At 46.5% G+C, this 25997-nt stretch overlaps 4 protein-coding genes across 11 annotated transcripts; 2 read left to right on the forward strand and 2 right to left on the reverse strand.

Annotated features, from left to right (window-relative positions):
• Positions 1 to 3887: 3887 nt before the first annotated feature.
• scg2b (secretogranin II b) lies at positions 3888 to 6829 on the forward strand. The gene is made up of 2 exons (XM_062480682.1): positions 3888 to 4071; positions 4575 to 6829. Exon 2 carries the CDS (start codon positions 4583 to 4585, stop codon positions 6368 to 6370), a length of 1788 nt encoding a protein of 595 aa, XP_062336666.1. The 5' UTR covers positions 3888 to 4071; positions 4575 to 4582; the 3' UTR covers positions 6371 to 6829.
• A 261-nt stretch (positions 6830 to 7090) lies between these two features.
• LOC134036015 (AP-1 complex subunit sigma-3-like) lies at positions 7091 to 10825 on the reverse strand. Of its 4 annotated transcripts, none has more exons than XM_062480700.1 (6): positions 10664 to 10825; positions 9423 to 9601; positions 9139 to 9247; positions 8739 to 8876; positions 7828 to 7895; positions 7091 to 7647 (listed from the first exon to the last, which is right to left on the reverse strand). In XM_062480700.1, the coding sequence occupies exons 1-5, from the start codon at positions 10664 to 10666 to the stop codon at positions 7842 to 7844; spliced, it is 483 nt and encodes a 160-aa protein (XP_062336684.1). In that variant the 5' UTR covers positions 10667 to 10825; the 3' UTR covers positions 7091 to 7647; positions 7828 to 7841. The 4 variants fall into 4 exon arrangements, with proteins under 4 accessions (XP_062336684.1, XP_062336686.1, XP_062336685.1 ...); XM_062480702.1 differs by lacking the exon at positions 10664 to 10825 and adding an exon at positions 10593 to 10636; XM_062480701.1 differs by lacking the exon at positions 10664 to 10825 and adding an exon at positions 10472 to 10549.
• LOC134036011 (dehydrogenase/reductase SDR family member 12-like) lies at positions 9644 to 15071 on the forward strand. Of its 4 annotated transcripts, none has more exons than XM_062480687.1 (11): positions 9644 to 9757; positions 11945 to 12078; positions 12206 to 12288; positions 12389 to 12484; positions 12594 to 12675; positions 12855 to 12916; positions 13012 to 13116; positions 13341 to 13431; positions 13558 to 13695; positions 13835 to 14154; positions 14305 to 15071. In XM_062480687.1, the coding sequence occupies exons 2-10, from the start codon at positions 12018 to 12020 to the stop codon at positions 13987 to 13989; spliced, it is 873 nt and encodes a 290-aa protein (XP_062336671.1). In that variant the 5' UTR covers positions 9644 to 9757; positions 11945 to 12017; the 3' UTR covers positions 13990 to 14154; positions 14305 to 15071. The 4 variants fall into 4 exon arrangements, with proteins under 4 accessions (XP_062336671.1, XP_062336668.1, XP_062336669.1 ...); XM_062480684.1 differs by lacking the exon at positions 9644 to 9757 and adding an exon at positions 10793 to 11217 and having other exon boundaries at positions 11948 to 12078; XM_062480686.1 differs by lacking the exon at positions 9644 to 9757 and adding an exon at positions 11224 to 11361.
• Positions 14648 to 24858, reverse strand: LOC134036008 (cullin-3). 2 transcript variants are annotated; one of them, XM_062480681.1, is made up of 16 exons: positions 24596 to 24858; positions 22371 to 22568; positions 21548 to 21661; positions 20704 to 20864; positions 20463 to 20577; positions 19050 to 19278; positions 18423 to 18568; positions 18042 to 18218; positions 17650 to 17820; positions 17402 to 17509; positions 16814 to 16938; positions 16468 to 16564; positions 16107 to 16238; positions 15772 to 15958; positions 15531 to 15676; positions 14648 to 15277 (listed from the first exon to the last, which is right to left on the reverse strand). In XM_062480681.1, the coding sequence occupies exons 1-16, from the start codon at positions 24653 to 24655 to the stop codon at positions 15146 to 15148; spliced, it is 2298 nt and encodes a 765-aa protein (XP_062336665.1). In that variant the 5' UTR covers positions 24656 to 24858; the 3' UTR covers positions 14648 to 15145. The 2 variants fall into 2 exon arrangements, with proteins under 2 accessions (XP_062336665.1, XP_062336664.1); XM_062480680.1 differs by having other exon boundaries at positions 16107 to 16241; positions 24596 to 24857.
• Between the last annotated feature and the right edge of the window lie 1139 nt (positions 24859 to 25997).

Consider the following 25997-nt stretch of genomic DNA (forward strand, 5'->3'; position numbering starts at 1 on the left):
GAAGATCTGCATGTGCCCTCACATTGTCACTAGCATTCTGGTGGCCTTTTACTGTACTGTCACTTTTTAATGAGAAGGGTGACCAAGAGTATGGGACTCGTTATTCATGACAGAGATAATAAGTATCTCTCTGTTCCATCTCCTCCACCCTCACCTATTCCCCCTCTCTCCTATCCTGTCCTCTCCTCCATTTCCACACTCCCTCCTCTTCTCTCCTCCACCCTCCCCTCGAACCTCACGACCCTCCTCCATGTCTGCATATTTCTCTACTAATCACCTCATTGGTGGAGCTCATTAGCACCCACCTGAGACGGGGAGAACAACAATGTGGGTGGAGGGAGACCGAGGAAAGAGAAAGAGAGAAACACAGATTGAGGGGGGGGGGGAATGGAGAGACGAAGAGCAGGAGATACACGGAAAATGGAAGAAAAATTAGACTTCCTGTGACTAGAGCAGGGCAGATCAGGAGATCGGTAGGTGGTAGGGAAGGACAGAAACACAGAAGGAGACAAAGGGGGGGGGGGGTGCGAGAGGGAGAAGGGTGTGCAGAGGTATCACCATGGATACCTTGGTTCAAAAGAGGGTGAGCCATGACAACAGACGGTTGCCGTCCTTCATTCCTCGTTTGGCCGTGGTGGGTGGGCGCTCGGGCGTCATGCAGCACAGACACAGTGTGGGGGAGACGGGATAGAAGGATGAGAGGAAGGATAGAGGGATCAGGAGTGGAGCAGGAGGGAGAGAAGGGATACGATGAGAAGAAGGGGTATAGAGATGAGAGGAAGGATAGAGGGATCAGGAGTGGAGCAGGAGGGAGAGAAGGGATACGATGACAAGAAGGGGTATAGAGATGAGAGGAAGGACATGAAAGGAAGGTGTGAGGAGAGTACCGTCCCAGCCCACTCATTTCTCTTTTTCTGTCTGTCTCTCACACACACACACACAGTCTCGCTGTTTCTCCCGCTCTCTAACTCCTTCCGTCACTTCATTTCATTCAATTAAAAGCAGCATAGTTGAATAGAGCCTGACGGCATCAAGGTCGATATTTTTCTCAACAAAGCGATCCTACTGCTACCACAGCACCTCGCGCTTATGAAAGCCTTGAGTCCAGGTGCTGACGTCGAAACAAGGAGAACAAGTGTGACCGAGGAGAAACACAAAAACACATGCACGCACACATGCACACACACATGCACACACACAGGCACACACACATGCACACACATGCACGCACACATGCACACACACATGCACACACACAATACTTGGGGTTGACTGGCACCTCTGCTGACTGACATGCCGGTAAACTTCACCTTTCAATCGGAATAACTGCAGTGGCTTTAGAAAGACTGAGGAGAAGGGTGGAAGAGGAGGAGGTTATGAAAGGATTCAGTCAGGCGCAACCAGACAAAGAGAAAAACAGAGACCATTCATTTATATCTATCTAATATACTGTAGTCTCTGTAGAGACTGTTATCATTATCTGGACTGTGAGCACGTTTAATTCACTTTTATTAATTTAGCTAATTTACTCCCAGTGCAAGTTTCAACAGGGGGTGGCACATCCGCTGCAAAGGTTGTGCTGGTAGACATCATATACAGCCACACACACACACTAAGAACGTTCAGTGTCTTACAGTTTAACAGTGAGAAGGAGATCATGGTACACAGGAAAAGAGGAGTAATTAGAGAGAAAGTGAGAGAGAGACAGAGAGAGACAGAGAGAGACAGAGAGAGACAGAGAGAGACAGAGAGAGACAGAGAGAGAGAGAATTTGTGAGAGAGGGAGATATAATATAAACAATAAACTGTGTGTGCCTGTGTGTGTGTGTCGGAATTGAAGGTTCACATGGCCGTCACTTGCTCAGCCATCTGATCTTCCGTCATGACCAGTCTTTGGAGCGTTGTGATGGCAACGCTTTGTTGCCCAAGGACGCGTCATAGTAGCCTGTGGATGACAGCAAACACACCCACACACACATACAAGCACACACAAAGGATCTTCCAGGTTCATTCTTGGTATACTTAGTTTCTGTTGTCACCACAAACGCTACGTTTGGCACCGCTGTCAGAGGAGAAGCCGTGTCTGCATTATTTTTCACCGCACGTAAACATGTTTATTTATGTTCTCATCAGGATCCATTTTTAGGCTCCTTCTCCCCTGGTTCTAGAACAGACGTAGTCAAAGTGTTGCAAAATCCCAAGATGAGCACTCCCTCCCACACACACTCGCAATCTGCCTCATCTGTTACGATTCATGCTCATGTCTCTCACACACACACACACACACCAAACAACTTGTGAGATGCTGAGAAATGACAAGCACGACATCTAACAATCAAGCTTCACACTCCACCTTGTGTGTTGTTACACACACACACACACACACACCACTATTATGTTGTTTCCTTTCACAGTAGCACAATTAGTATAACAATGTAATCACTGTCATTTACTAATCACCGATTAACTAGCCTCTAAACCCTTTGGCGACCTACACCACAATAACATCTCCAACGCCCTGAGTGCAGCCACGCCCCTCTGAGGAAGAGAGCGGGTTTCTTTATGAATGAATGGACTGATGTCAGAACGGCAGGGGGGGGGGGGTCGAACGCCAGCACCACTCAAACACATCTCTCAACACAGACACGCACACGCACACTGGAGCCGCAAGCAAATGGATCCATCTCCTACGTCAACAAGCTCTCTCCTCGCTCATCTCTCTGGTGTGCAGTCAGCTGACGCCGCGTTAAAGAAAAACGCCTCCAATAAGACAAAAGAAGAAGGGCATCTTCGTATCTGCGTGGATATGGACACCACGTCAGAGGGCTGGGGGGCCAGATCAAGTGGGATCCGCACAGGCTTAGTATTCTGGGGGAGATAAGGAAAGAGTACACAAGGGTAAAATGTTGAAATGTAAGAACACTTGGGGATGGGGTGTGTTGAAGCTTTAGCTGATTGGTGGGATGGAAGCGTCTGTAGTGGGCAGGCCAGATATTGGGTTGTCTGTACGCATACTGCAGGTGTGTTATAGGGGAGAACGGGGTCAATGTATGGTGTTTTAGCAAAGCATGAGACCGCTGTTTGGAGTCAGAGCCTTAGCTGTGATGAGGGCTCACTTTGAAACATCCATAACGAATGTCTTTGCAAACATCAAAGAGGCCTATGTAGACTACCAGTGTCTTGTCCAATACCAGCTCAAGCTATTTATCCAGTGCTTAGTAGGTTATGGGTCGCCTATTTCGACAGTCAGGTCACCGTTATCGCTCGGTCATGCCCGTGCTTTGGTTTTAACCTGCGTCAGGACCACCCTAATGTGACGGGCAACTTGATCAATAGACATTCTGAATGAACTGCGTGGGGTGCAAGCCGCGGGAGCTGTGCCCATATAGGTAGAGTCGTTTATCATAGCCTCATATCTCCGCAGAGAGGAGACAACTGCGACAGCGATTCTGCTGCAAGCGCGGGTGATGGGTTTGGCGCGTGAGTCATCGATGGTGGGTTTAACCCTCCAGCTCCCGGTATCAATTAGGCGGAGATTTTTCTTTCTTTTTTACAGATGGTTGTTTTAAAACAGATTGTTTACCTCTCTTGTGGTAAATAGTGTAAATAATAACATGCACACTGTCTTCAACTTTATGAGGTGTTCTGAGCGTGTCATACGGAATCATATTTAACACAAACATCTAAACGAAAAATGTGGATTGTAAATTACAAGATGTAGCTATGCAAACATTATAGACCAATTGAAAGAAAAAAAATACTTAATTCACAAACAGCCAAGAACTCCACTTGACATAAACTAATACAGCTGCTGTAGACAGTTAGATCTATTTATAGGAGACTGGCCACCTTAACATGTCATTTCTTAAAGCCTAAATCATTTATTATGGATTTCCAGGCTGGTGATTGCGTATATGTGCTGTGATGACGCGCGGGTCAGGTGTTGCCTCTTATATCGCGGGGAGTTGTCCAAGTGCTGAAAACAGAACAGGAACAACCGCGCTCGATGAAGAACTATAGTAGCGAAATGCTGTATACATTCACTGCTGCCATCTGAGCTGTTTGCCAAAGGTAAGAAATGAATTGAAGAGAGATTAGAAGTTTTTTAATAACCAAGGATAATTATGTTTATACATTTGGCTTAGTCTCTCGTTTGTCTAACGGAGATTTGATCAAGTCATCTGATCTTATCCTTTCACGCTTCGAATTGGGGTTTAGTGAACCTAAACAACAAAGCAATATTGCATACTTACCACGAATAGCCTACCTATACAGGTGAATGGATGATGTAGCCTATATTTTGGGTAGCTTATTTCGTTTTATTTTTATCTAAACGAAGTCAATAACCTGAAGTCAGAGCAGAGGTTGCCCTGACAACGAGGGTGACTCATCCTAGAGCTGAAATAGGCTCCATCCACTAGCCTGCAATAATAGATAGGCTGAAGCTTTTTATTTATTCATTTGGCATACTGAATTAAATGTATGCAATATAACGTGGGTAGCTTATGATAAGAAACAAGCAGGTACAGGCACTGTGTGGGGTTTTACCCTTCTGTCTCTTTCTCTTTGTCAAGGCGATATCATGGTGTTGTCACACCCCAAATTCTCCGCGGGTGGAGTTATGGTCCTCGTTGCCTTTCTCCTCCATATGTGCGCCGTCCAGGGTGCGTCTCTCCCCCGCTACCACAGGCTCCGGGGCGGAGAAGGTGAGGAAAGGCGCCCTGCTGCCTACCTCCCACCCAGTTCCGACATGATCAAAGCTCTTGAGTATATTGAAAGCCTAAAGCAGCGCAAGGACGGGGGACGTGAGGAACCCACAACTGACTACGACGAAGTGGAAAAGTTCCGCGTTCTGCTCCAGCTGGCCTCGCTCCAGGACGAGGGCGCGCGAGACCGACAAGCATCCCCACCCGCTCAGAAACAGGACATGCCGGCAGAGCAGCTAGTGCGAGCCCTGCTCAGGACCCTTCAAGACCAAGCCGGTCGAGACTCCAAACCAGCTCCGGTCGCACCCGTTAACGACCACCGCGCGCACAGGCACCACTCAGATGACGCAGGCAAGCCCGTAAGCGCACCTGCGGACTACGGCAACTTCCCTAGGCCACACAAAAAGTACCCGCTGATGTTCGAAGACGAGGAGAACCGCGACGCGTACAAACGGGCCACGGAAGACCTGGAGGAGCAGTATACCCCTCAAAGCCTTGCCAACCTGCGCTCCATCTTCGACGAGCTGGGCCGCAAGTCCACCACCACCGGCCAGAAGAGAGACGTGTTCCAGGACGACGACGATGATGACGAAGACATGTTCAGTTTGAGGAACCTGGCCTACGAGGACGTGGCCGGCGGTGAGGAGTGGGTTCCCATGGAGGAGAAGGTGGAGACGGAGGAGGTGGTCAACGGGAGCCACGAAGAATTCGACCGAGGGCTGGGGGAGACCTCAGACGAACAAGAGGAGGTCGAGGGAGAAGGCATTCAACGCCGGGCTACTCAGGACGATCATCCCGATGACGATACGAAACTGGTGGATTACTACCTGTTGAAGATCCTCGAGATGAGTGACCAGAGCCAGAAGAGGGATAACAAAAAGAGACTGATCCGCCCCTCTCTGGTCGATCCCCGAACGCTGAATGAACTCCTGGAGATGTCACTGAAGCTCCATATCCCCCCTAACGAGCTCATTGACATGCTGATCACGGAAGAGATGAGGAAACTCGACCGTCAGCCCCAAGATACACCCCGCTACAGGACCAACAAGCCAAGGGTCCGTTATTACAGCCGGAGGCTACCAGTTAAAGCTGCACCCGAGGACATGGACAGAGAGGACTTCCTGAACATCATCGGCGTAGAGACCATCAGCAATGAATATCCCGTGAGGAGACCGCTCAAACCCGTCGCTGCCCCGGCCAGAGTTCCTGCACCCCCCGTCCCGGCTGTGGCTAAAGCGCCGCCTGCCCCAGCAAAAACTCCATCGTCTTCTGGCCGACGGGAAAACTTATTCCTATCTGAGCTTAACAAGATGCCACTGAAAAGACAGTCCGACGACGACGAAGACGACGAAGTAGATGAAGACGAGGTGTTTCTGGCAGCCAAAATACTAACACGGTATCCAAACTCCATCACCAAGCGCGACACTCAGTCTCAGGCAAACGGACAGTTTCCCTATGAGTTGTACGAACAGGCGATGAAAGATTACTTCGACCAAGCAGACGTTGAAAAGAGCACTCCCGCGAAGAGAGATGCCGAAACGTCCATGGAGGCGTTGGAGAAGCCCACGGAGATACAGATGAAAGACGAGATCGCTGAGGGAACTGCTGCCCCTCAGAAAGACGACGGGAAGGAACTCCACGGAAAACCTATTGGAGGAATGTAGCTCCGGAGACCAACGACGACAACGAGATATCCTCTATTAAAATATGAATCTAAAGTAATGTTTGTTTATACTCTCTCAAAATAACCAGTCTGGTGGTGACCGTACTCTATAGTTTACATTCAATTTGTAAAATATGAAATATAGCCTATACTGTATATGACCAATAATAGTATGTGTTGGGCTGGGCTGGGCTGGGGACGAGTGTTTGTCGTGACTCGTGATGTATCAGGGTTTGTGGGTTTACAAATATTGTTCTAATCTACATTTCTGAAAACTATTTATGATGTAGAGTCAGACCGTCGCCTGCCTTCTTCCAACCCATATTGCAAGCTCTGTGATCGTTGGACTATATCGGTTGTTGTGCTAAAGCCTATATTATCATTTTTAAATCATTTTGTACGTGTTCAATAATGTGTGATGACTCAGAGATAAATAAAGCATAAGCGGGATTATTTTCTCCTTGATGCGTTATGTTGACTTATTTAAAAATGTCAAAAGAAAAAAGAAATTACAGCCTACATTTAGTAAAGATTCCACTCACAAGGCTGATATGACCAACACAAATCATTACGAATTAATTCGGTGTCTTCGTTTGTGGTTTTGTGTGTCAAAAATGACCAGATGTATTTCTGAAGCATCTAGCGAAAGAACATGCATCACATTGGACAGCTCCCGCCGAAAGGAAAACGCAACGAAACGCTCGAAACATGCCAAGACAAGTTAGATATCAAAATATTATTTTTTATTGACACTTTTTAAACGTAACAATTTTTGATTTTGTAATGAAACATTTGCACTGATATGCCTTTAAAAGACAAGTGCCTGCTAACCACTCTTACAAACATCTAACCAAGCCCACACAACACACTAAAGCACTCATTCATTTTGGGGGGCATTATAAATAGCTACCACTTGGCATTCATAAACAAAGTCTATTAAAAACATTTAAAAGCACTTCTAAATAACAGCAATGGAAGTCAACATATAATATCTTCATGTTTCTTTATCTCCTTCAGACAATGTTAAATCCCCAGCATTACTTTCTTCTATATTCCTTCAAAAGACTACAGGCATGTACCAGAGCAACATATTCAGTACTCGTGGCCAAGACAATGCATAGACGCATGTACCTCATTCACAAATTGCATTCTTCTGAAGAAAATTCATTATATTGCTAAAAACTGTGATGTTTGAACGTCATTCCCTTTGTTGTGATGCGGATGGCTTTATTCCCGTCTGTCCTAAAAAGCAGGTTTGCTCATGTACTCCTCCATTGTCTGAAAAAAGACAAAAGGATCGAGAATGATGTCATCTTCCCCCCCATTCACTGCAACTAATATTCACAGTCACACAATTACAGCATGGATCTGTAATGAAAAATACACAAAAGGGCGTGAGGGGGGGGGGGGGGCAGGTGAAGCACCACACACTGGTAAGGCACAAGCAGAGCCTCTAACCTTGCTGTCCACACTCAAGGCCATCCAAACAGCTCCACCTCAACCCAATCACTGTCACTGCTGTCCACCTGAAGCCATAACGATGAGAATGAGCGCCATGCTATACTGGAGGGTGTACTGTCACTTAGAGCAGAGGGGTTAGACATCTTTCCTTATTATCGGCAAAGTGGGGTGGGGGGGGGATGGAAGCACAAAAATGGTCTGGAAACCGAAGAGGGGAACGAGTGCCACAGAGATGCTCCACTACAGGCAAAGGTAGGTTAGTCTGTGCCCAAGCTCTATAAGACACCTACATGATAAGAACATCCCCGCGAGGGGTACAGACTCGCCTCTGACTCGCCTCTTCGCTCGCTTCAAAAGAAAGGAAGCCGAGACAGAGAGAAAGGCAGAGAAGGAGGGAGTAAGAGAGATTGAAAGAAAGAGGCCCCATTTACAATAGCACCAGCTCATTTGGGTCATGATGAGATGGCCAATAGCTGGACGAAAGGAAACACACAAGGGAATTACGAGGCTAATTTACCCCTGCTAGGATACCAGGAAAATTAGTGATACGCCTGCCAATGATTTGCTTTCCCTCCTTTTGGTACTTTGTTGTCAAAGGACATCAAAAGACAGAACCACTCCAAGATGGAGGAAAGCAAGCATTAAGAAAATGCTTTATCTCACATTATCCCCACTGTTGTTCCTCATTGTGAGAGCAAACAGTAAAATTATGGAAATAACCGTCTAAATAGGAATTTCATCAAGCCACCAAATATTTTAGGAATGCATAAATCCTTCCAAGATAAGAGATTAACATTCAGATAATAAGCAACTCCAATACACAAACTAAGTCTGTGTGTTTGATTTTGCGACTCATTGTTTGAATGCGTGTGTGAATGCGTGTGTGAATGCGTGTGTGCGTGTCTCACCTCTTGCAGCATGTCTGAGGATTCGATGGCGCGAGCCACTATCTGCTTGGATGTCTCCTGGATCTCCCCGCCCATCAGGAACTCATCGAGGATGAAGTAGGCCTTCTCAAAGTTGAAGATTATGTCTAGCTCACACACCTGGAGAGGGAAAGCCTTTCCATTATATGACCCCCATTATGGAAGCCAATATACAAGCTAACCACATAACTAACCACATTTCACCAGCAAAATCTCCCACGAATGAATTCAGATGTAGTAGTCCTAAAAAGCTGATATCTTCCCGACACATGATCAACAATTTTGAGACAATGTATTTATTTTCCCACTTCAGGGCGATGCGTGCATGTAGTTGCCAGTGATTTACAGCAGGGAGAACAATGGAAAAACAATAATGTCTCACGCTGCCAAAGTACTGGTCCAGCAGCTCCACGTAGCGATGCAGCACTTCCAGGCCTAGCAGCTCATTCTCCTGGTCTTCCAGACCGATGCAGAAATACAGACTGGCATACCTACAAGGGAAGCCAATCAGGAACAATGAGGAAGTATAACGCACCAGTGAAGTAAGCAAGGAAGGACAAAAGTGAGGAAGAATGTAAGGGGGATAGGTGGGACATGGTTCAGCATGAGGTCGGTGCTAATGAGGGGTTAGGTAAGGAGGCTGAGATGGGGGGGCTGTGGGCTAACCTCTTGTAAACAATCTTCAGGTCTCTCCAGTGGAGGAAGTTGCAGGAGCGTGGCTTCCGTGCCAGCACCATGGAGGTCATGTCTCGGATGACCTTTTTCTTCTCGCGCTCCGCTATGGTCACAAACCACTTCTGCAGCCGCAGCTTTCCCTGGCGACTGAAGAGCAATAGGAAGCGCATCTGAGGAGAGAGAGAGAGATTGGTCTGGTCAACTATTCTCTTGTGTGGGCTACGATTACAGATTAACAGTCTAAAAAAAAACTAAGCAAGGAAAAGACGGGGGGGACTTGGTCTTGAACTTTGGTCATCTTTTGTTTCTAAGGAAAAGGACAGGAGGTAAGGAGGGATGTTTCAAATGTTTAGACAAGTGTTTCCTTGCTTTGTTTGGTTGTGTTTGACATACATTTGCCATGTGTTTAGTCTATTTTGTGTTGCACGCTTTCCCATTTCATCTTCCTTTCATTGTGGACTTCAGAGGATAGACTAAATGTCTAGGCAACATTTTGTTGCGGATGTGTTGCTGACTTGCTGTCAATAGTTGAACAGAGTTGAACTCAAGAGTTGAATAGTTAAAAATGTTCTGCCTGGAAATTCATGTTACAGGTTATGTCAGGAAGAAAGGTGATGACAAAAGGAGAAAGAGAAACATAGGCCTGTATACTATGCATTCTAAATTTAAATGTGAGTCTCTTAAAACCAATTGATTCAGTGAAGTTAGGCTATAGCCTATTGGTGACAATGGCACCAAAATTATTTTAAGACAATTCTTTAAAAACACAGAGCCTCTCATAAACGTAGAGTAGTAGACCTGTGAAGAACTAGAAGTTGCACTCTGTGGTTCCGATTTAGGCAAATGGACATCACGCTCGAGGGGCCAAATCACCAACAAAAAGTGAAAGAACCTGTTACACCCGTAATGTAACTTCCATGTTTTTACCGAAGCAACAGGTTGAGGAAATAGGTTACACATTAGGTTTGACTATAGTTCGCCCAAAAATATAACAAGCGTAGAAAGGATACTTTAAATACAACTAAATTATGTTGATTTACCATGCACCTATAGTTTATATTTTATGCTGACAACAGTTATATACAATTTTGTTGTCTCGTTATTTCACCTGACACCTAGCCTATTAGTAAACAACCAGAAGCGACAGGTGCATACATTTACCGACGGAATAGATCTGACTCATCATTGGAACAGCTCGCTCACATAAAAGAGGTTTTAAAACACTTACTCACCATCTTGATAAGAGGTATAATCCTATTCTGTCAATTGCCAATAAAATATCTGTGAAACACTTTACCCTCCACCCCTTGGATCAGAGAATTCGAAAGAGCTCATTGCTGTCGTTCTCTGAATGGTCGTTCCAGTGTGAAAGTTGGAAAACTCCTCCCTCTTCGGTCTATTCCGAGGTGGAACCGACCGACACGGTTCCCAGACCTACCTGTAGAACAAGGAGGTGTTCTACTGAACACTTACGGTTTTTCTTTTGCTATACATTCTTGACATACTACATATACACAACAAACGTAATTTATTTTGAACTTATTAAATCTTGTCATGGATACATGCATTTATTAGCCTTCACGTAGGCCAAGGCCTATTTGTTCAATAGGATATTGTATTTGCAAAAATCTAAGATATGATAATTATGACTATATAAATATTATCTTACGTGTCAGGCTTTATGAACAATGGGTTTAGGTCAGAAGACCAGAATATGTTTTGCAATTCCAATGGTCATTCTTCCTGACGTCGGTAGAGAGCAGCACTCCAACATTATGCACATGACGTAAGTTTCTACAGTGGTTATAACTTGCTGTCTACATGGGGCGTCTTTAGGTTTGTTGTAGGCTTAGGCAATTTGATAATGAAAAGCAATGTCTCTGTATCGCAATATCGTCTGGTTCTTAAAAGGAATTCACGAATATACGAGGTAAGTTTATGCATGGTCCGTTTTCACAGTTTAACATATAGCATAGTTTGGATATACATAAAATAACTGTTTACTAATTAAGCTGTTCACCATGTAACCCACAATTTTTTTACCGTATGATCTCGAAAAAAAAGTTACTAACATTTATTACTTTAACCTCTTTATTGTACTAAAGTAGATGTTAAAGTATTTATTAGCTGTACATGAATGGTATCGATCACAGCATGGTACTTTAAGTAACACACACTCAGACAGACACACAATCTCTCTCACACACACACCGACACGCACACAAACCTTCTTTTCACTCCCTTAACAATAGTGCTATTGACAGCTTAAGTGCCCAGTCATTTGAGGTAGGCAGTCATGCCAACAGCTGACCATTTTTCTAAGAGCTTGCTAAATAATTGTGCAAAGACAAACTCAAATCCGCGTGGCCATTAGAACTCACATAAATACACAAGCTTGTTGCAAATTGCAGTGCTGTAGGTTGTCTCCATCATTCACTCAAGATGACACAAACACCGTTTACTGATGTACATGCATTTATGGGGTCGATGGATTGATTTAGCTTCTTCCTCAGGAGTGGATATGAGGCAGAATCCAGAAGCTTTGTGGCTGAGGACCTGAATCTGTCTGTGGTGGGAAGGTCCTTCATGATCACAGGAGCCAACAGCGGCATAGGGAAAGCCACTGCCATGGCCATTGCCAAGAAAGGTAAGGAGGCGGAGCTGTGGGGAAGATGGAGGGGCGTGTCTCTTGATGGTGCTGTTCTGTGCTCAGCACTGGGCCTGAAGCCCTGCTGTCTCATGACACTCTGATTCTTATCCCTCCAACCCCCCAGGGGGAACGCTCCACATCGTGTGCAGGAACAAGGACAGAGCTGAGGACGCCAGGGCGGATATTGTCAAGGAGTCTGGCAACACGGTAAGTAGGAAAGGTGTGTGTGTGTGTGTGTGTGTATTTTGTATTTTTGAAGACCCCCGACTACAGACCTGCATTGGATGATGTTTCATTTTCATTCCAGGAAGTACATGTCCACATTCTGGACATGTCTGAAACGCGTAAGGTGTGGGAGTTTGCAGAGGCCTTCAGGAAGCAGTATCCATCTTTAAACGTGTTGGTGAGCAGTCCCCCCCTTCTTCTCCAACAGACACACACATACTTTAGAAAAGCTTGGTTTCCCAATCATCTTACTGTATTACGTAGGATGTTGGTCTCTGTTATGTCAGATCAACAATGCTGGCTGCATGGTGAACAAGAGAGAAGTGAACACAGAGGGACTGGAGAAAAACTTTGCCACCAACACTCTGGGTAACCCCCCCCCTCCTCCTCCTCTTCCCCATTTCACAAACCACATACTGATGAGTAATTTGGAGTAACTAGGAGCCACAGTCCATTTGATCGAGCACCACCATTCAAATTGGCCCAGGGCTTTGAACCCGTACCAATTTGGTTAGTGTGCGCGTGATGTCGTTTGTCTTTTCTCTCAGGTGTGTACATCCTCACACAGAGCCTACTTCCACTCCTGCAGAAAAGCAGAGACCCGAGAGTGGTGGGTGCATGAACGCGCCAACACGAACACAGAATCACACACATGCACAAACACACACACACCTGCTGACTGGCTGTCTCTTCCCGGCTGGTCAGATCACTGTGTCCTCAGGGGGAATGCTGGTCCTGAAGCTGTGCACAGATGACCTTCAGTCAGAGAGGACTCGCTTCGACGGCACCATGGTCTATGCCCAGAACAAGGTGGAGGAGGAAGGGAGACGATCATGTTCGACACTTTTCAGTTTAGTTGGATTTGGAGGTCCATTGAATGTAAAAGGGTTTCATCCTCCCCAAATATTTGCGCTACCAAATATACTTGTCACTGTAGAGCAATCCCTTGTTATCTTAGGCGAGATTAAATAGAGATCGAATAGGAGGAAATAAATAGACCCCAGTCTCAGGTGATTGTGTGTGTTCCCCTACAGAGACAGCAGGTGGTGCTAACTGAGTATTGGGCCAAAGCCAACCCTGCCATTCACTTCTCTGCCATGCACCCAGGCTGGGCCGATACTCCAGGTTAGTACCCCCCCCCCCCCCCCACACACACACACACACACAAACATCAATAACATTTTCAAGTTGTATCTGTTCAACCCACTTGTAACCTCCAATGTTATGGTATGGTAATGACCTCCCGACCAGCTGTTGCCACGGCGATGCCTCAGTTCCACCAGATGATGGGAGCCCGTCTGAGGAGTGCAGAGCAGGGGGCTGACACCGTCGTATGGCTGGCCCTGGCCAGGGCTGCAGCCAAGACTCCCAGCGGGCAGTTCTTCCAAGGTGGGCAGGCGTCCTGTCAGCATCCTGGTAGCATATTAGATCTAGTGTTTCTAGGGGACGTTAGATTGCACTTCTTTTTTAGGAAAAGAAAAGCGTGAGTTTTCCTCTGATGGTGTGTCGTGACTTGTGTGTATTTCAGACCGCCGCGCTGTGCCAGCCCACCTGCCCCTGGCCTGGACCTACAGCACCCAAGAGGAGGTCCAGATGTTGGTGGCCCGGCTGGACACACTGGCTCAGTCTGCTCGGCCTGAGAGCCAGTCCAGTGGCAGCCAACACTCTTCCACACCAAACTGAGTGGCCATGCTGAGATTTGACCCAGCCAGCACACTCACTTACCCAGAATAGATATCTACATCTCTGTATCACTATGGGCTGCGGCTTCTTGAAAGCTGTTCATGTGGTCTAATTGAGAATTTAAATTATTTGGACAATTTATAGCAAGCAGCCTGACTCAGTGCTGTGATCTGGTTATCATTCTAATACACCACTGCTCAATTCTAAGAAGATATTACTGTAGCTAATTATATTTGGGGCCATTTTGCAACTAAATTGACTGCAGTTTACACTAATGTAGACATGATTACGTGGGTGGGCCAGATCAGATGTTAGGTGGGTACAGTTCTGGGTGTTGGGTCTACATCATTACCTTCCTCAGGAGGTCCCATGCCACCAGAACAGCTTGTGACTAACACCACCAGTGCTTTTCCGCAGGGATTTGTCACACTACAGTGGGTGATGACATTGAGACTAAGTTTCTCATTCAGATGTTCTGTTGTGAGACACTGCTCTGGTTAAAACAATGAGTGGACATTTTCCAAATGATTAAATGAATATAACGTTATCAGGTTATTTGACCAGTCCATAATCCTATACTGTTGCTTCTTTGAAAATAAAGCGGTGTGTCTGAAATGGGTTCGACAAGTAAATGTGAAAAACAGGGACACACAACGTCAATATTCAATATTTTTATTTCCTTTTTGTAGCAATCCACATTTGCTGTTTTGTTTTGTTTTTATTAATTCATTTTCTCATTTTTGTACAGTATTGAAAACAAAAAAAAAAATAATAATGTGGTGCATTCACATTTTTCCCAAGGGATTCTTTTTAAGGTTGATCTCTACAAGGGTAAAACAGTGAAAAGCTTGAAGCTGCTGAATCCTCCCATGTTGATACTCACGGAGGGTGGGGGGTAAGAAGAGTGGGGGCCTTGATTTAAAATCATCTACGACACTTGGTTTTCGTTGACATTTTATTAAACCGTTTACATCTGGTTTTATTTCATTTTTCTTTTGTAAGGGGTGATGAGTCAGCTTACCAGCGTTTATCTTTAAAAGGAACTTCCCAGTCCATGCGAACAACCGTCCAAAAAAAAACAACACCTTCTCCCGTCTCTCCCCCTCTCTCTCTCTCTCTCTTTCTCTCTCCACCTCTTCTTTCATCCCCTTGCTCTTTATGCTACGTAGGTGTAGACTTTGCGGTCCTCTGGTGTCCGTGCCAGGTATTCTCTCTCTATTAGTCCCTCTATGCGCTTCTTGATGACCACGGGGCTGGGCAGGAAGCGAGCGCGTAGCTGCTGGGTCACCTGGGGGGACGGCAACACAAACAACCCCCTCAGACGACTCATAACACAAACCGGCGTGAAGCCACCTTACTGAGACAGGCTCAGAAAATATGGAAATAAATATTCAACATTGAAAATACCTATTGTAATATCAAGAGAATATATATATATATATAAGAGCTATTATGAGCAAGAGGGAACGATATTCCCTCATGTGAAACGGCAGTGCCGGTGCTTGAGTCGAGCGCGGCAGCGTCGCACGTGTCCCACCCACCTCTGCGACCAGGACGTTGTGCTGCATCTTCTTCCTGGACTTCATGATGCGGACGATGGCAGCCTCGATCTCGTGCTTCCTGTCGTCGTCCACCTTCTGCCGAGTCTCCTTCCTCTCGGGGTCCGACTCCCCCTGCTTCGCGGCCACTGAGGGGGAGGGGGGGCACAGGGGGTTCCGTCAGTACAGGCTACGCTCGGGGGGGGAGGGGGGGGGGGGTACAGGTAGAATAACACAGCCCCACCTGTCTGTATTTTGACTCTGTGCAGCTTGGAGGTAAACTGATCGTTGACTGTAAACACGTGGCCGTTCTCGATCTCCTTGGACTTGGGCTCCTTGGTGAGGACGCGCTGGGTGGGCTTCCCGCAGGCCAGGGACTGCAGCGCCCGCACCAGCTCCCGCTCGGGGATGTCTGTCTCCTGCTGGATCTCCTGCAGGGGGGAGGGGGGGGGGACTGGTTACACTAGCACTAGACACCAAACATTTCCAGCTCTTCAACAATGAGGGACAGAGGGAGAGTGATTGCTGCAGAGGGTAAGTGAGGGAGTGTGTGTGTGTGTGTGCCAAGCCAGACTCTACCTCGAAGGTGGACTTCTCCCGGTTGTTGAACAGCATGAGGATGGTCATCTGGAAGGTGGACACCTGCAGTATGTGCTTCCTGGTGTTGGAGCCCGTCACCTGGGCCCCGCCCACTCCTACCTCCGACCCGTCCTCCTGGGGCAGACGGGTAGAGAGAGGCATAGAGGGAACGACAGGAGAGGCAACATGAGAGAGAAAAAGATAGAGGGAATAACCCACTCACTCCTTAATATCATACCGATCATGCCTTCTGTTCATTGACAGCAGCACACAACTGGTATCGGAACAGACGAGACACAGACAAGACGCAGACAGACGGTGTCTGAAGCAGTCATCGTGGCCGGCGTGCCCCGTGGCGTACCTTCTTGATGGGCCCGTAGAAGGTGGCGTTGAGGTCAGCAGAGCCCATGTGGTGCTGGAGAGTGAGCTGCCTGCCGCTGTGTTTGGCGAGGTAGAACCTGGTGGAGGACACACACACACAATGTTGGCCATCACTCGAATATATAAAAGGAATAAATAAAAGGTGTATTTTTTTTTTTTTACTACTGTATATATTAGTATGTATACACACACATGATATGATGTGTGATATTTATACATGCATATGTAGAATAAATAAATAGACCAATAAATAAACAAAAACATTTAGGTACGTTTAGGTTAGGAATGAATCACAGGTTCCTGTCTTGGTGGATCAGGCCTCCTACCTTCTGAACACCTCAAAGGCGTGTCTGGGGGAGGGGGGGATGGTGCATTTGGGCGTGGCCGATTGTGTTGGCCAATAGCCAGTGGTGAGGACTCTGACTGTGAGGTCGACTCCTCCTAGGGACACCTGGAAGGGAGGAGTTAGTGAATTATATAGATGCATTTAATTCTGTAAATACATAAATACAAATAAGCAAAAGTTTATATCTATATACAGAAGGGTCAAATTGTCAGAGACCGCTAATTTTAAATTTCCATTTAGCATGTTCCAAACATAGTAAAAAAAACAACAAAAAAAACAATCATTTCCAATGATAACATCAGCTTTACAAAGAGCGAAAATTTGAATCTTTGCAAAAACATAGGTGACTTTGAGAATATCTTAGTATTTGGTATGTCTTTGGCATGCCTTTTTTTGCAAACCTTAAGACCCATGTTATCCGAGCATGATTTGACAATGTTCCAAAGAGCTCGCTTGGCTTTCTCAGTCTTCAATTCCCCCCCCTTACAATGTTGACGGTGGCCTCAGTCTCCTGGACCCTACTGTACATCATCAGTGGTGTGAAGGATGGATGTGTGGGCTCTCCTACCCCCGTGGACTGTAGGTGCTGTCTGAACTCATCCATGGTGGTGTTGGAGATGCTCATGTCCCGGAACATCCCTTCCAGTTTCGAGGTGAACTGACAGCCGCACTCCGTCTGCGCACACAGACAGACACACACGGAACAGTGAGTGACAGCTGTAACGGTCTTCAGGGCATCATGCCGAGGATGGGGAACAAACACGCGCACACACACACACACACACACACATCCCTTCCCCTCGTCCTCAGCCTCACCTTGAGCTTGGAGATCATGTTCTTCTCCGAGTCGTCGGAGACGCTCTTGTTGGTGAGCAGTCTCCGGGCCAGGTGCTGCTTGTAGTAGCGCTCAAACACATCCTTCTCCTGCATGAACCTGAACAAGACCATAGCCTTGTCCAGGATGGTCTCCACCTCCTGCTCCGTCAACTGCACACACACAGGAACTCGGACTGTTACTGTCGTGCACGATAGCTAACCACTTTCAAAGCTCTCACCAAACCCTTTCCTGAACAGCATCCGCCCAATATTCGACCCGACCGGGCCTCCCTTAACTGTCAGAGCTTTCAGCGTCTAAGAGACCAACCCGAGTCTGGTTTACTAGCGTCACATGAAGAGTGGGGGCGACACAACCCCTCGCACGCACTCACCCCTTTGACGCCCTTCTTGAGCTTGTCGTCGATGAAGAGCGACAGGTACTCTGGCGAGCGCGAGTTGAGGTTGAGGAAGTACTCAAAGTCCCCGGCGATGGTCTGCTTGAAGAGGCGGTCGTTGTTGAAGGACTCGAGGAGGAAGCGGTCGAAGCGCGTCTTCAGGTCCAACAGACCCTATAGGAACACCAGAAACACAACCCAGTTTGAGAGTTCAGGTCAATGTTAACCGTGTTCCGACCACTCCTGTCATTTCCCGTCCTACGGGTAAGCCCGCAACCTCGCCGGAGCCCGTTTACGACTAAGGAGAATAAAATAATGTGTCCTTGATTTAAAAAAAGTTGAGGAAGGTTCTAGAAATAACCAGACAGGAGGGTGTACCTGGATGTAGTCCACAGGGTTCTTGCCCTCGCCCTCCTCCGACACCAGCGCCTTGCCCTGCTCCCTCAGGTAGGAGCTCATGCACTCACACATGGTCTTCAGTCCGTTGGGCACGCGGCTGAACAGCTTGTACATGCAGCCCAGGTCTGAGGGGGGAGAGAGAGAGAAGCTTCATATAAGAATCACGTGTTGTGGGATGTCTCTCCACCAAAACACAAGGAACTCAAACCAACACTATTAACGACAGACAAAAGGCTACAGTCACTGCGATTAATAATAATAAAAAAGGTTATTGATGTCTTTCTTTTTCCCCTGATCGATAAGACGCTAATTAGAAGGGGAGCAGGAGATGTTTGGAGAAACAGGAACCCAGCCTCTGCAGCATCCTGTTTGGGCTTTCACGTTTAGCTCCTGCTTTCAGCTTCAATCAGGTGGACACCAAACAGACTGCCAAATGAGCTCTAATGAAACAGGGCTGCCTGGCTCATATCTGGAGCAGGGCCGCTACGGGTATATCTCTTCCTACACCTCTTCCTGTTTTCACACGATTCCTCATAACAATTCCCCCCCCCCAAAAAAATATATAAATTTATCCAAAAATACAGGGCCCATTTTTTTTTCTTCAACCTTCTGTTTTTCCGTTCTTGAGCATGTGGACCAGGCCGGAGTTCTCCATCTCCACGATGGTCTTCATGTGTTTGGAGATGAGCTCTCGCTCCACCACCTTGACGATGGGCTCCTCGGTGGACTTGTCCAGGCAGTGCATCACCCGCTCGATCTCCTCGTTGATGCGGGCCTCCACCTTCTTGATGTAGACGCTGGCGCTGTTCTCCGCCAGGAACTTCTGGCTCTCCATCTGGACACACACACACACACACACAGAGGGAAGGGCAGTGGGTCAGCTTTCCAGGTGCAAAATAGATTTACTTTTTTAAAAACTTTTTTATCCATTCAATCATGCATACTATATAAACACTCTAAAATATATGAAAATATCCTCAACTTAAGACTTTAATAGATGTATCTGTTCCTGCAAACCCCCGTGAGTGGGATATGCTTGCAGATGACATGTAAATGAGCTATTACTTGTCTTATTCTCCATGGATACACTTACCCACCAATTAATCGTGCGGCACGGTGACATAATAGAAAACATTTGTGTTTCTGAATTTCAAAAGATTTTGAAAGCATTCATGCATTTGTCAAGATCTCACTCTAAATGCAATTAAATAATGGTACTATTTCCAAAGTGGTGCCAAACTGTCGGTTTTCAAGTCAGCCAAATCATCGTGGTTGTGTAAACATGTTTCTCTGCAGTGCCGGCAATGTTCCCTCTAATTTTCCGCACTGAGCAAATAGAAATCTGTCTGAGTGCAAACCTCAGTACTGTGAGCAATTTGTGACCTGTTCTCTGGTGCAACCGATCAGCAGGCTATATACAATGGTACACTCGCCTTTTGTTTTCGCCTCTGAGCAAAGTTTGCAGAGAACCCTGTTCGCTTCTTCGTGGCTAAATATATCAGAGAGCTTCACCAGCCTACCTGGACCATCGCTTGTCTCCGTTTGAACGATTTCATCAAGCCATTCGTGTTTCAAATGTAAAACTGCCCTTTTTTGGGGGCCGCCTGTAAAGTTAACGTTCCTGATTTGCGTTTAGCCATTGCTGCGTTGCTAGTCAAAGCTTGAGTTGAGCGGGAAATGGACGTTAGATCGAATGTTCAAACGGATCATTATTATTGTAATTGTATTGTAATTGGCTGAGTATCCTAGAGTGACATTGAAACGTATGCAGTGGGCTTCGCCGCATTTGGCCGAGCAACTGAACATTACTAGTTTTTCTCAAACAATAATCAAATTAAAATACTGATTTTATTTTGTGCGCGGTCTGAAAAATCGAGTGCGCGGGTCCTTCAACTGGTCTGCGCGGCCGTGCATGCATGCAGCTTAGAGGGAACATTGCGTGTCGGCACTCAAGTCAACAGTTGTCGGGTCTCCTGGTTGGGATGGATGGTGTGATTGGGAGGTCTTTACACAACCCACCTGGAAGAACTCTGCCGACATTTCTAAGAAAGGCGCCTCGAAATCCTCCTCGTACACAGACCGGCCCTCCAAGCCAAGGATCATTAGCATCTGACAGGCGTTTCTGATCGCTCCCCTGCAGACCACACAGACAAACACACAAACTATTAAACCTGGGCCTGTCATCACGCAAAAACATTTGTGTCATGCTGTGTATCCCACAGGCCCAGTGAAGCTAAGCCACACTGTGAGCTCCCCTCACCTGTCCACCACCTCTCCCTTCCTCTCCCGGGCGATCATGTCCAGCAGGGTCTGCCGGAGGTGGTCTCGGATGCAGCCGTAGCGGACCACCTGGTCCCTGAAGATGATGAGGCCCAGGTTGTAGACGTTCTCCACGTTGTTTTGCTGCACGTACACACGGTCCTGGGGGGGGGGGACAGGAGTGAACCGCTGCGGTGGGGAACGCCGGGCGGCTAACACGCAGGCGGCCAGCCGCGTACCTTGCGTGATGCTACGCGGCGCGACTGCGGTTTGTGCAAAAAAAATAATACATAATGCTAATGCGGGCGCAGCTGCGTGGGTGGGAATGCTGCACTGTGAACAGGGCTGAAGACATGCCTGGCTGCCTCTCCAGACAGAGGACTCAAGCCAGAGTTATCACGTCAGCTCAACTGGTAACCACCCGCAGCATATCCTCAATAGCAATGAGAGAGAGAGAGAGAGAGAGAGAGAGAGAGAGAGAGAGAGAGAGAGAGAGAGAGAGAGAGAGAGAGAGAGAGAGAGAGAGAGAGAGAGAGAGAGAGAGAGAGGGTTGGACAAAATATTCACACACAAACACACTCAGTGTTGCTACAGTAAATCAAGCAGACTTGCCAGTTGCCCAACAAAATGGATAAGTACAACAACCGAAGCTTTTGTTCCAGCTACAGAAAATGTCTAGGTGAAGATATGGAGACTCCAGAGAGGAACAGCGAGGTCAGTCCGTCACAGCATCCTTTAAATCAGGGATAAACACTTGAGGGGAATGAATCAGTTGGGGACGGCAGAGATCAGAAATGCAAGCAACACACACATACAGAACGAGAGACGCCGGTCAGGCCACCCACCATGTACATGAGTATGTCTCTGATCATCACCATGGCTGTCTGGTGGTCATTCCATGCCTGGTTCAACGTCTGCAGGAAGTTGTTGTTTAACGAATTCAGGACGTCTTCCCGCACCTGTGGAACACCGAGAGAGAGAGAGAGAGAGAGAGAGAGAGAGAGAGAGAGAGAGAGAGAGAGAGAGAGAGAGAGAGAGAGAGAGAGAGAGAGAGAGAGATTATCTCACAAGTTCACAGTTCCTTCAGTCAGCATGCCTGTTCTACCCATTCTGACCCACAACACTGAGCAGTGGAAGAGGTCGGGAGAGGAGAGATCCAAGAACCTGAGAGAGGATTCAAACACAGCTCTGTTCTCAGACAGGGAGGGGTGACATCAAGTGAGGTTATGACCCCTTCGCCACATAGCCGTCTGCTGTCTGGACACAGGGGGCTCTATGTAATATTCTTAGGCGGTAGAGACGCCAGCTACCTTTCTGTGGCAGGGCCGGCCAAGGGAGGGGGCTGCAGGTCAGGGTGCCCCGAGAAAAATATGTTTGCTGTCTACAGGGGGGACACTTGTCACGGCATCCGCACCGACACACCGGCTTAGCCAGCGTGTCTCTGGTGGAGCGGAAGACCGTTTCACTGGTGTGACAATGGGGATTGAAGAAGAGTAGGAGAGAGATCCCTATGAGTCACCCCCCCCACCAGCTTCCTGGGAGGGGCACCTCTCCAATCCCACAGTTCTCCACACCTTTAGGATCTGTGCTCCTCACTGAACACAAGTATGCATTGCAGTCCAGTCAATACACTGAACTGAACTGAGATTGGGGGGGGGGGGTGTTTACTTTGTTGATGAGATGCTCGGTGACGACCTCGCGCAGGCCCGTGTAGAGCTTCTCGCCGTGCTTGTGGAGCACCATGGTGTAAGCGTTCCTGTACAGCTCCTCGAAGCTCAGGCCACTGTTGTTCTTCCTTTGGATCTCCTGGATGGCGTTCTTCAAGAGGTCCCAGATGTTGTTGACGTACTTCTCATCCATCGTCATCTAAAAGGAGGGAGGGGGAGGGAGAGAGGGGGAAATAGAGAGAGAGAGAGAGAGAGAGAGAGAGAGAGAGAGAGAGAGAGAGAGAGAGAGAGAGAGAGAGAGAGAGACAGGAAGAAAAAGGAGGAGGGGTTAGTCCATCTTGACTTTGCATTTTAAAGCGTGCATACCTTGGATATCTTCCGGGCAGGAGTTGACAGACCAGTCACAGGGGTAATGTCAAGCTGTTCATGGCTGTGAATGTGTGCACTTTATGATCCCTTGGACGACACCAAATGCTAATGGTGCTAGTAATGCTAGAATAGTCAAGAGACTAACTGTGGTCTGTAAGCTTAATATTGTGTTCTCTAGTCTGATGGCTATATATCGCTGTTTTAAAAGACAGACATAAGCATCATTAATTCATGAGCAGATTCTGTCAGGAAAAGTCTCGTCTTTGACTAGGTGAAGAAAAGTATAGAATTCCAGTAAGAGAGAAATAGAAAAACGAATCAGTTAGGTCTATCCTTTTTAAATTCAGCTGATCACTTGTGCTGGACAAGATTACTTTCCTCAAGTACAAATCCTCTTCCAAACCATCAAAAAATAGGCCTACTCCATCCCCACCCACTCATTATCTCATAGAAGCTCAGCATTTTTTGGGATAAACTAGTCAAACTAGAATGGTCATGACTGCCTATGTCACCTAAAATTAACCCAGACAGCGGTTAAACATAATTAATCTGAGTTTGATATTGTCACAGTGAGAGTGAGACCAAAAGAGAGAGGTAAGAGAGAGAGCATTTCAATGGGACATGAGTTTCATAGGCTCACTCTTCCAGAGAGCCCCCCCCCCCCCCCCCCCCCCCCCACACACACACATTTAATGGTCCTCCACCGTTTGGTGTTTTAACTCTGAAGGGGTCCAGAAACAACTAATATGCAAATAAAGACCCATGGGTGAAGAAGACTACTGTGTAACAGACAGTTAAAACCTTTTTTCCCGTTGCTTGCACAGGCGTGCATTTATGGCAGCAGGTTAACACACATTCATTACGAACACAAAACTATGTACCACATTTCATGTGAATTAAACTGGAGACAAGTGCAAAGCCAAAATCTTGGTCAAATTTCCTAAATAATCCACAATTCATCAGCGACCTGCTACTGCTGGTATGCGCGCAGAATTGTATGTTCCCTAGTACACTGCCTGGCGACTGTCCAGGTAAAGACATTAGGCAGCGACAGCCGGGTCACTGGCATTGCTGCAACTTTTGCAGCATCCGTTCAGTCTGAGAGTGTAGCTATGATGTTATGTTTGCATCGACATGACTTTAGCAGCCAATGTATGTACTCGTATTCAAAGACCCAGACATAGATTGATGTTCGCTGCTTGCTAGCCACCGATAGGTAACTAACTTACAAGATAGACTACTGTAGATAGCTAGCTACCAGGTGACAACTTAATTTGTCAACAGCATATACCGCAACAACAAGCTTGCTGTATCCGTGGGTAGTTGCAGTTATTGAGCAATCCAAGACACAGGAGTGTACATTTAATACCCTCGGTCATATAATTACTGATCTAGTTAGCTAGCTAACAAACTAGTTATTTCAGTAGCTATCTGGTAGCTAGCTATTCTAACCAACTTCATGCTAACCATTTAGCTTTGTTGGTAGTCTAGCTAGCGTCTAGTTAGGCTAACTAAATTGCTAACGAGTTAACAAATCACGTTAGCTAGCTAACAAGCCAGGTATGACTGTGACATTTTAGTAAATTGTTAGTGCTAGCTAGCTAGTCGCAAGCTGTCCGCTTGTTTTATTTGTTCAGCTAGTAATAGATAGCTACAACTTGGCAGGCCCAGTATTTAACGTCAGCTGGTTTAGGCTACAACAGTAGCTAGGTTAGGGATAGCCACCCAGCTATTATAATAACCATCGCTAGCTAACCTTACAGAACGGGTCAAGCTACCACTAGTCTCCACTGACATCCCCGGTTCTCGCGTCTCGGCGTCTGCGTCTACCAACTCGAATACCCGGCCAACACTTACAGGAAAGGCTCGTATCCTCATCTTGGTGTCCTTCTTGGTGCCGCCTTTGAGGTTGGACATGATTAGTTTGTACGTCCAGGGTCTACGTTAACATGAAATATTGTTTTTTTTACTACTAGGAGGCCTGCAAATGGAAAGTGGTAGGGATCCCCCCTCGACCTTCCCTTTGGATTTAGGTCCTTCTCTCTGTGCTTGTTGTTGTCACTCGCTCCTCTCAGTTTTTGAGCTAGTTTCTTAGTGCAGTGATGGCGGACAACAATCCTCCACTGCGCAGTGGCAACGGCGTTCACGCGAGATTAAAGATCCCATTCAACAAGTGTATTTTCCCCAAAAAGAAATAGCCAGTAGTATTCCAGGGTGATCCATACATTAGCCAGATGTACTTATTGAATTGTTATTTCAATTAGTAAAGTAACGTGAATAAAAAACACGTACTTTAAAAGACATGTGTACATCTTTATTTGTGCTATTTATTTCAATTCTGACGTGTCATGACAGGAAATTTGAACCAATTGGAGATTAACAGAAGTTAAGCAATACAACATACAATCACTAGATGGTAGCACTTCTTCACTGGATACATTTAGAAAGCGACTGACTTAATAAAATGTGATAATAAAATAAACCAAGATGTCCCATCTCACATTTCAGACAGTCGACCTAATTTACGTCTTTTTGGTCCGCGTCGTAGCCTAGTTTAGGCTGGCTGAGCTCTCCCTCATTTCCTTGGGCTCTATCCCAATGGTGATATCCCAGAGATTGGAAGACTGAATATCTTCTCACCGTCATGACGATGCTTTCTGAAGGCAAGAAAGGGCATACATGAATGGTATAAATGGTTTCTCAATGCACATTATATTAAATGCATGCGAGCTTAAATTGACAACATATTAAAAATTACATTTACTTTTGTATGCTGCTACCAAAACGGGTGCTGTGGCATTACGTCGCAAATTATTTCCAGCTGTTCTCTTTAATCCCAAATTTTCTAACTTTAATTTTCTGATTTCCGAACGCATTTCCCCAATCACCAGCGCAAGTTTCCGTTCGCTGTCCATGGTGCTTAGTCGAGACACATCACCAAATATCGTGTTGTTACTTTACCTCAAACCCGACACGTTCCATATCCTACCTCGGACATTCGCCCTCTTTAAACTTTGGTGTGCGTGCAAGTTTATTCAGAATCTGTAATCGAATTAGCCATACTGGAACAATCTGGGACCTGTTTTAAAGCCCTTCACCTCCAATTAAGCTGTCATCGATTGATAACCCGGTCACATGATACAAACAGAGTCATTTTCTTCCGCGCGACCTGATGCCTACCACTTTCTCTCCTCGAGTTAAATATTTATACCTTCTGTCAACGTAAAGCAGAAATCTAGTAAGGATATACACGGCCGTC

The sequence above is a fragment of the Osmerus eperlanus genome, chromosome 16, assembly GCF_963692335.1.
Source record: "Osmerus eperlanus chromosome 16, fOsmEpe2.1, whole genome shotgun sequence".
Classification (NCBI taxonomy): Eukaryota; Metazoa; Chordata; class Actinopteri; order Osmeriformes; family Osmeridae; genus Osmerus; species Osmerus eperlanus.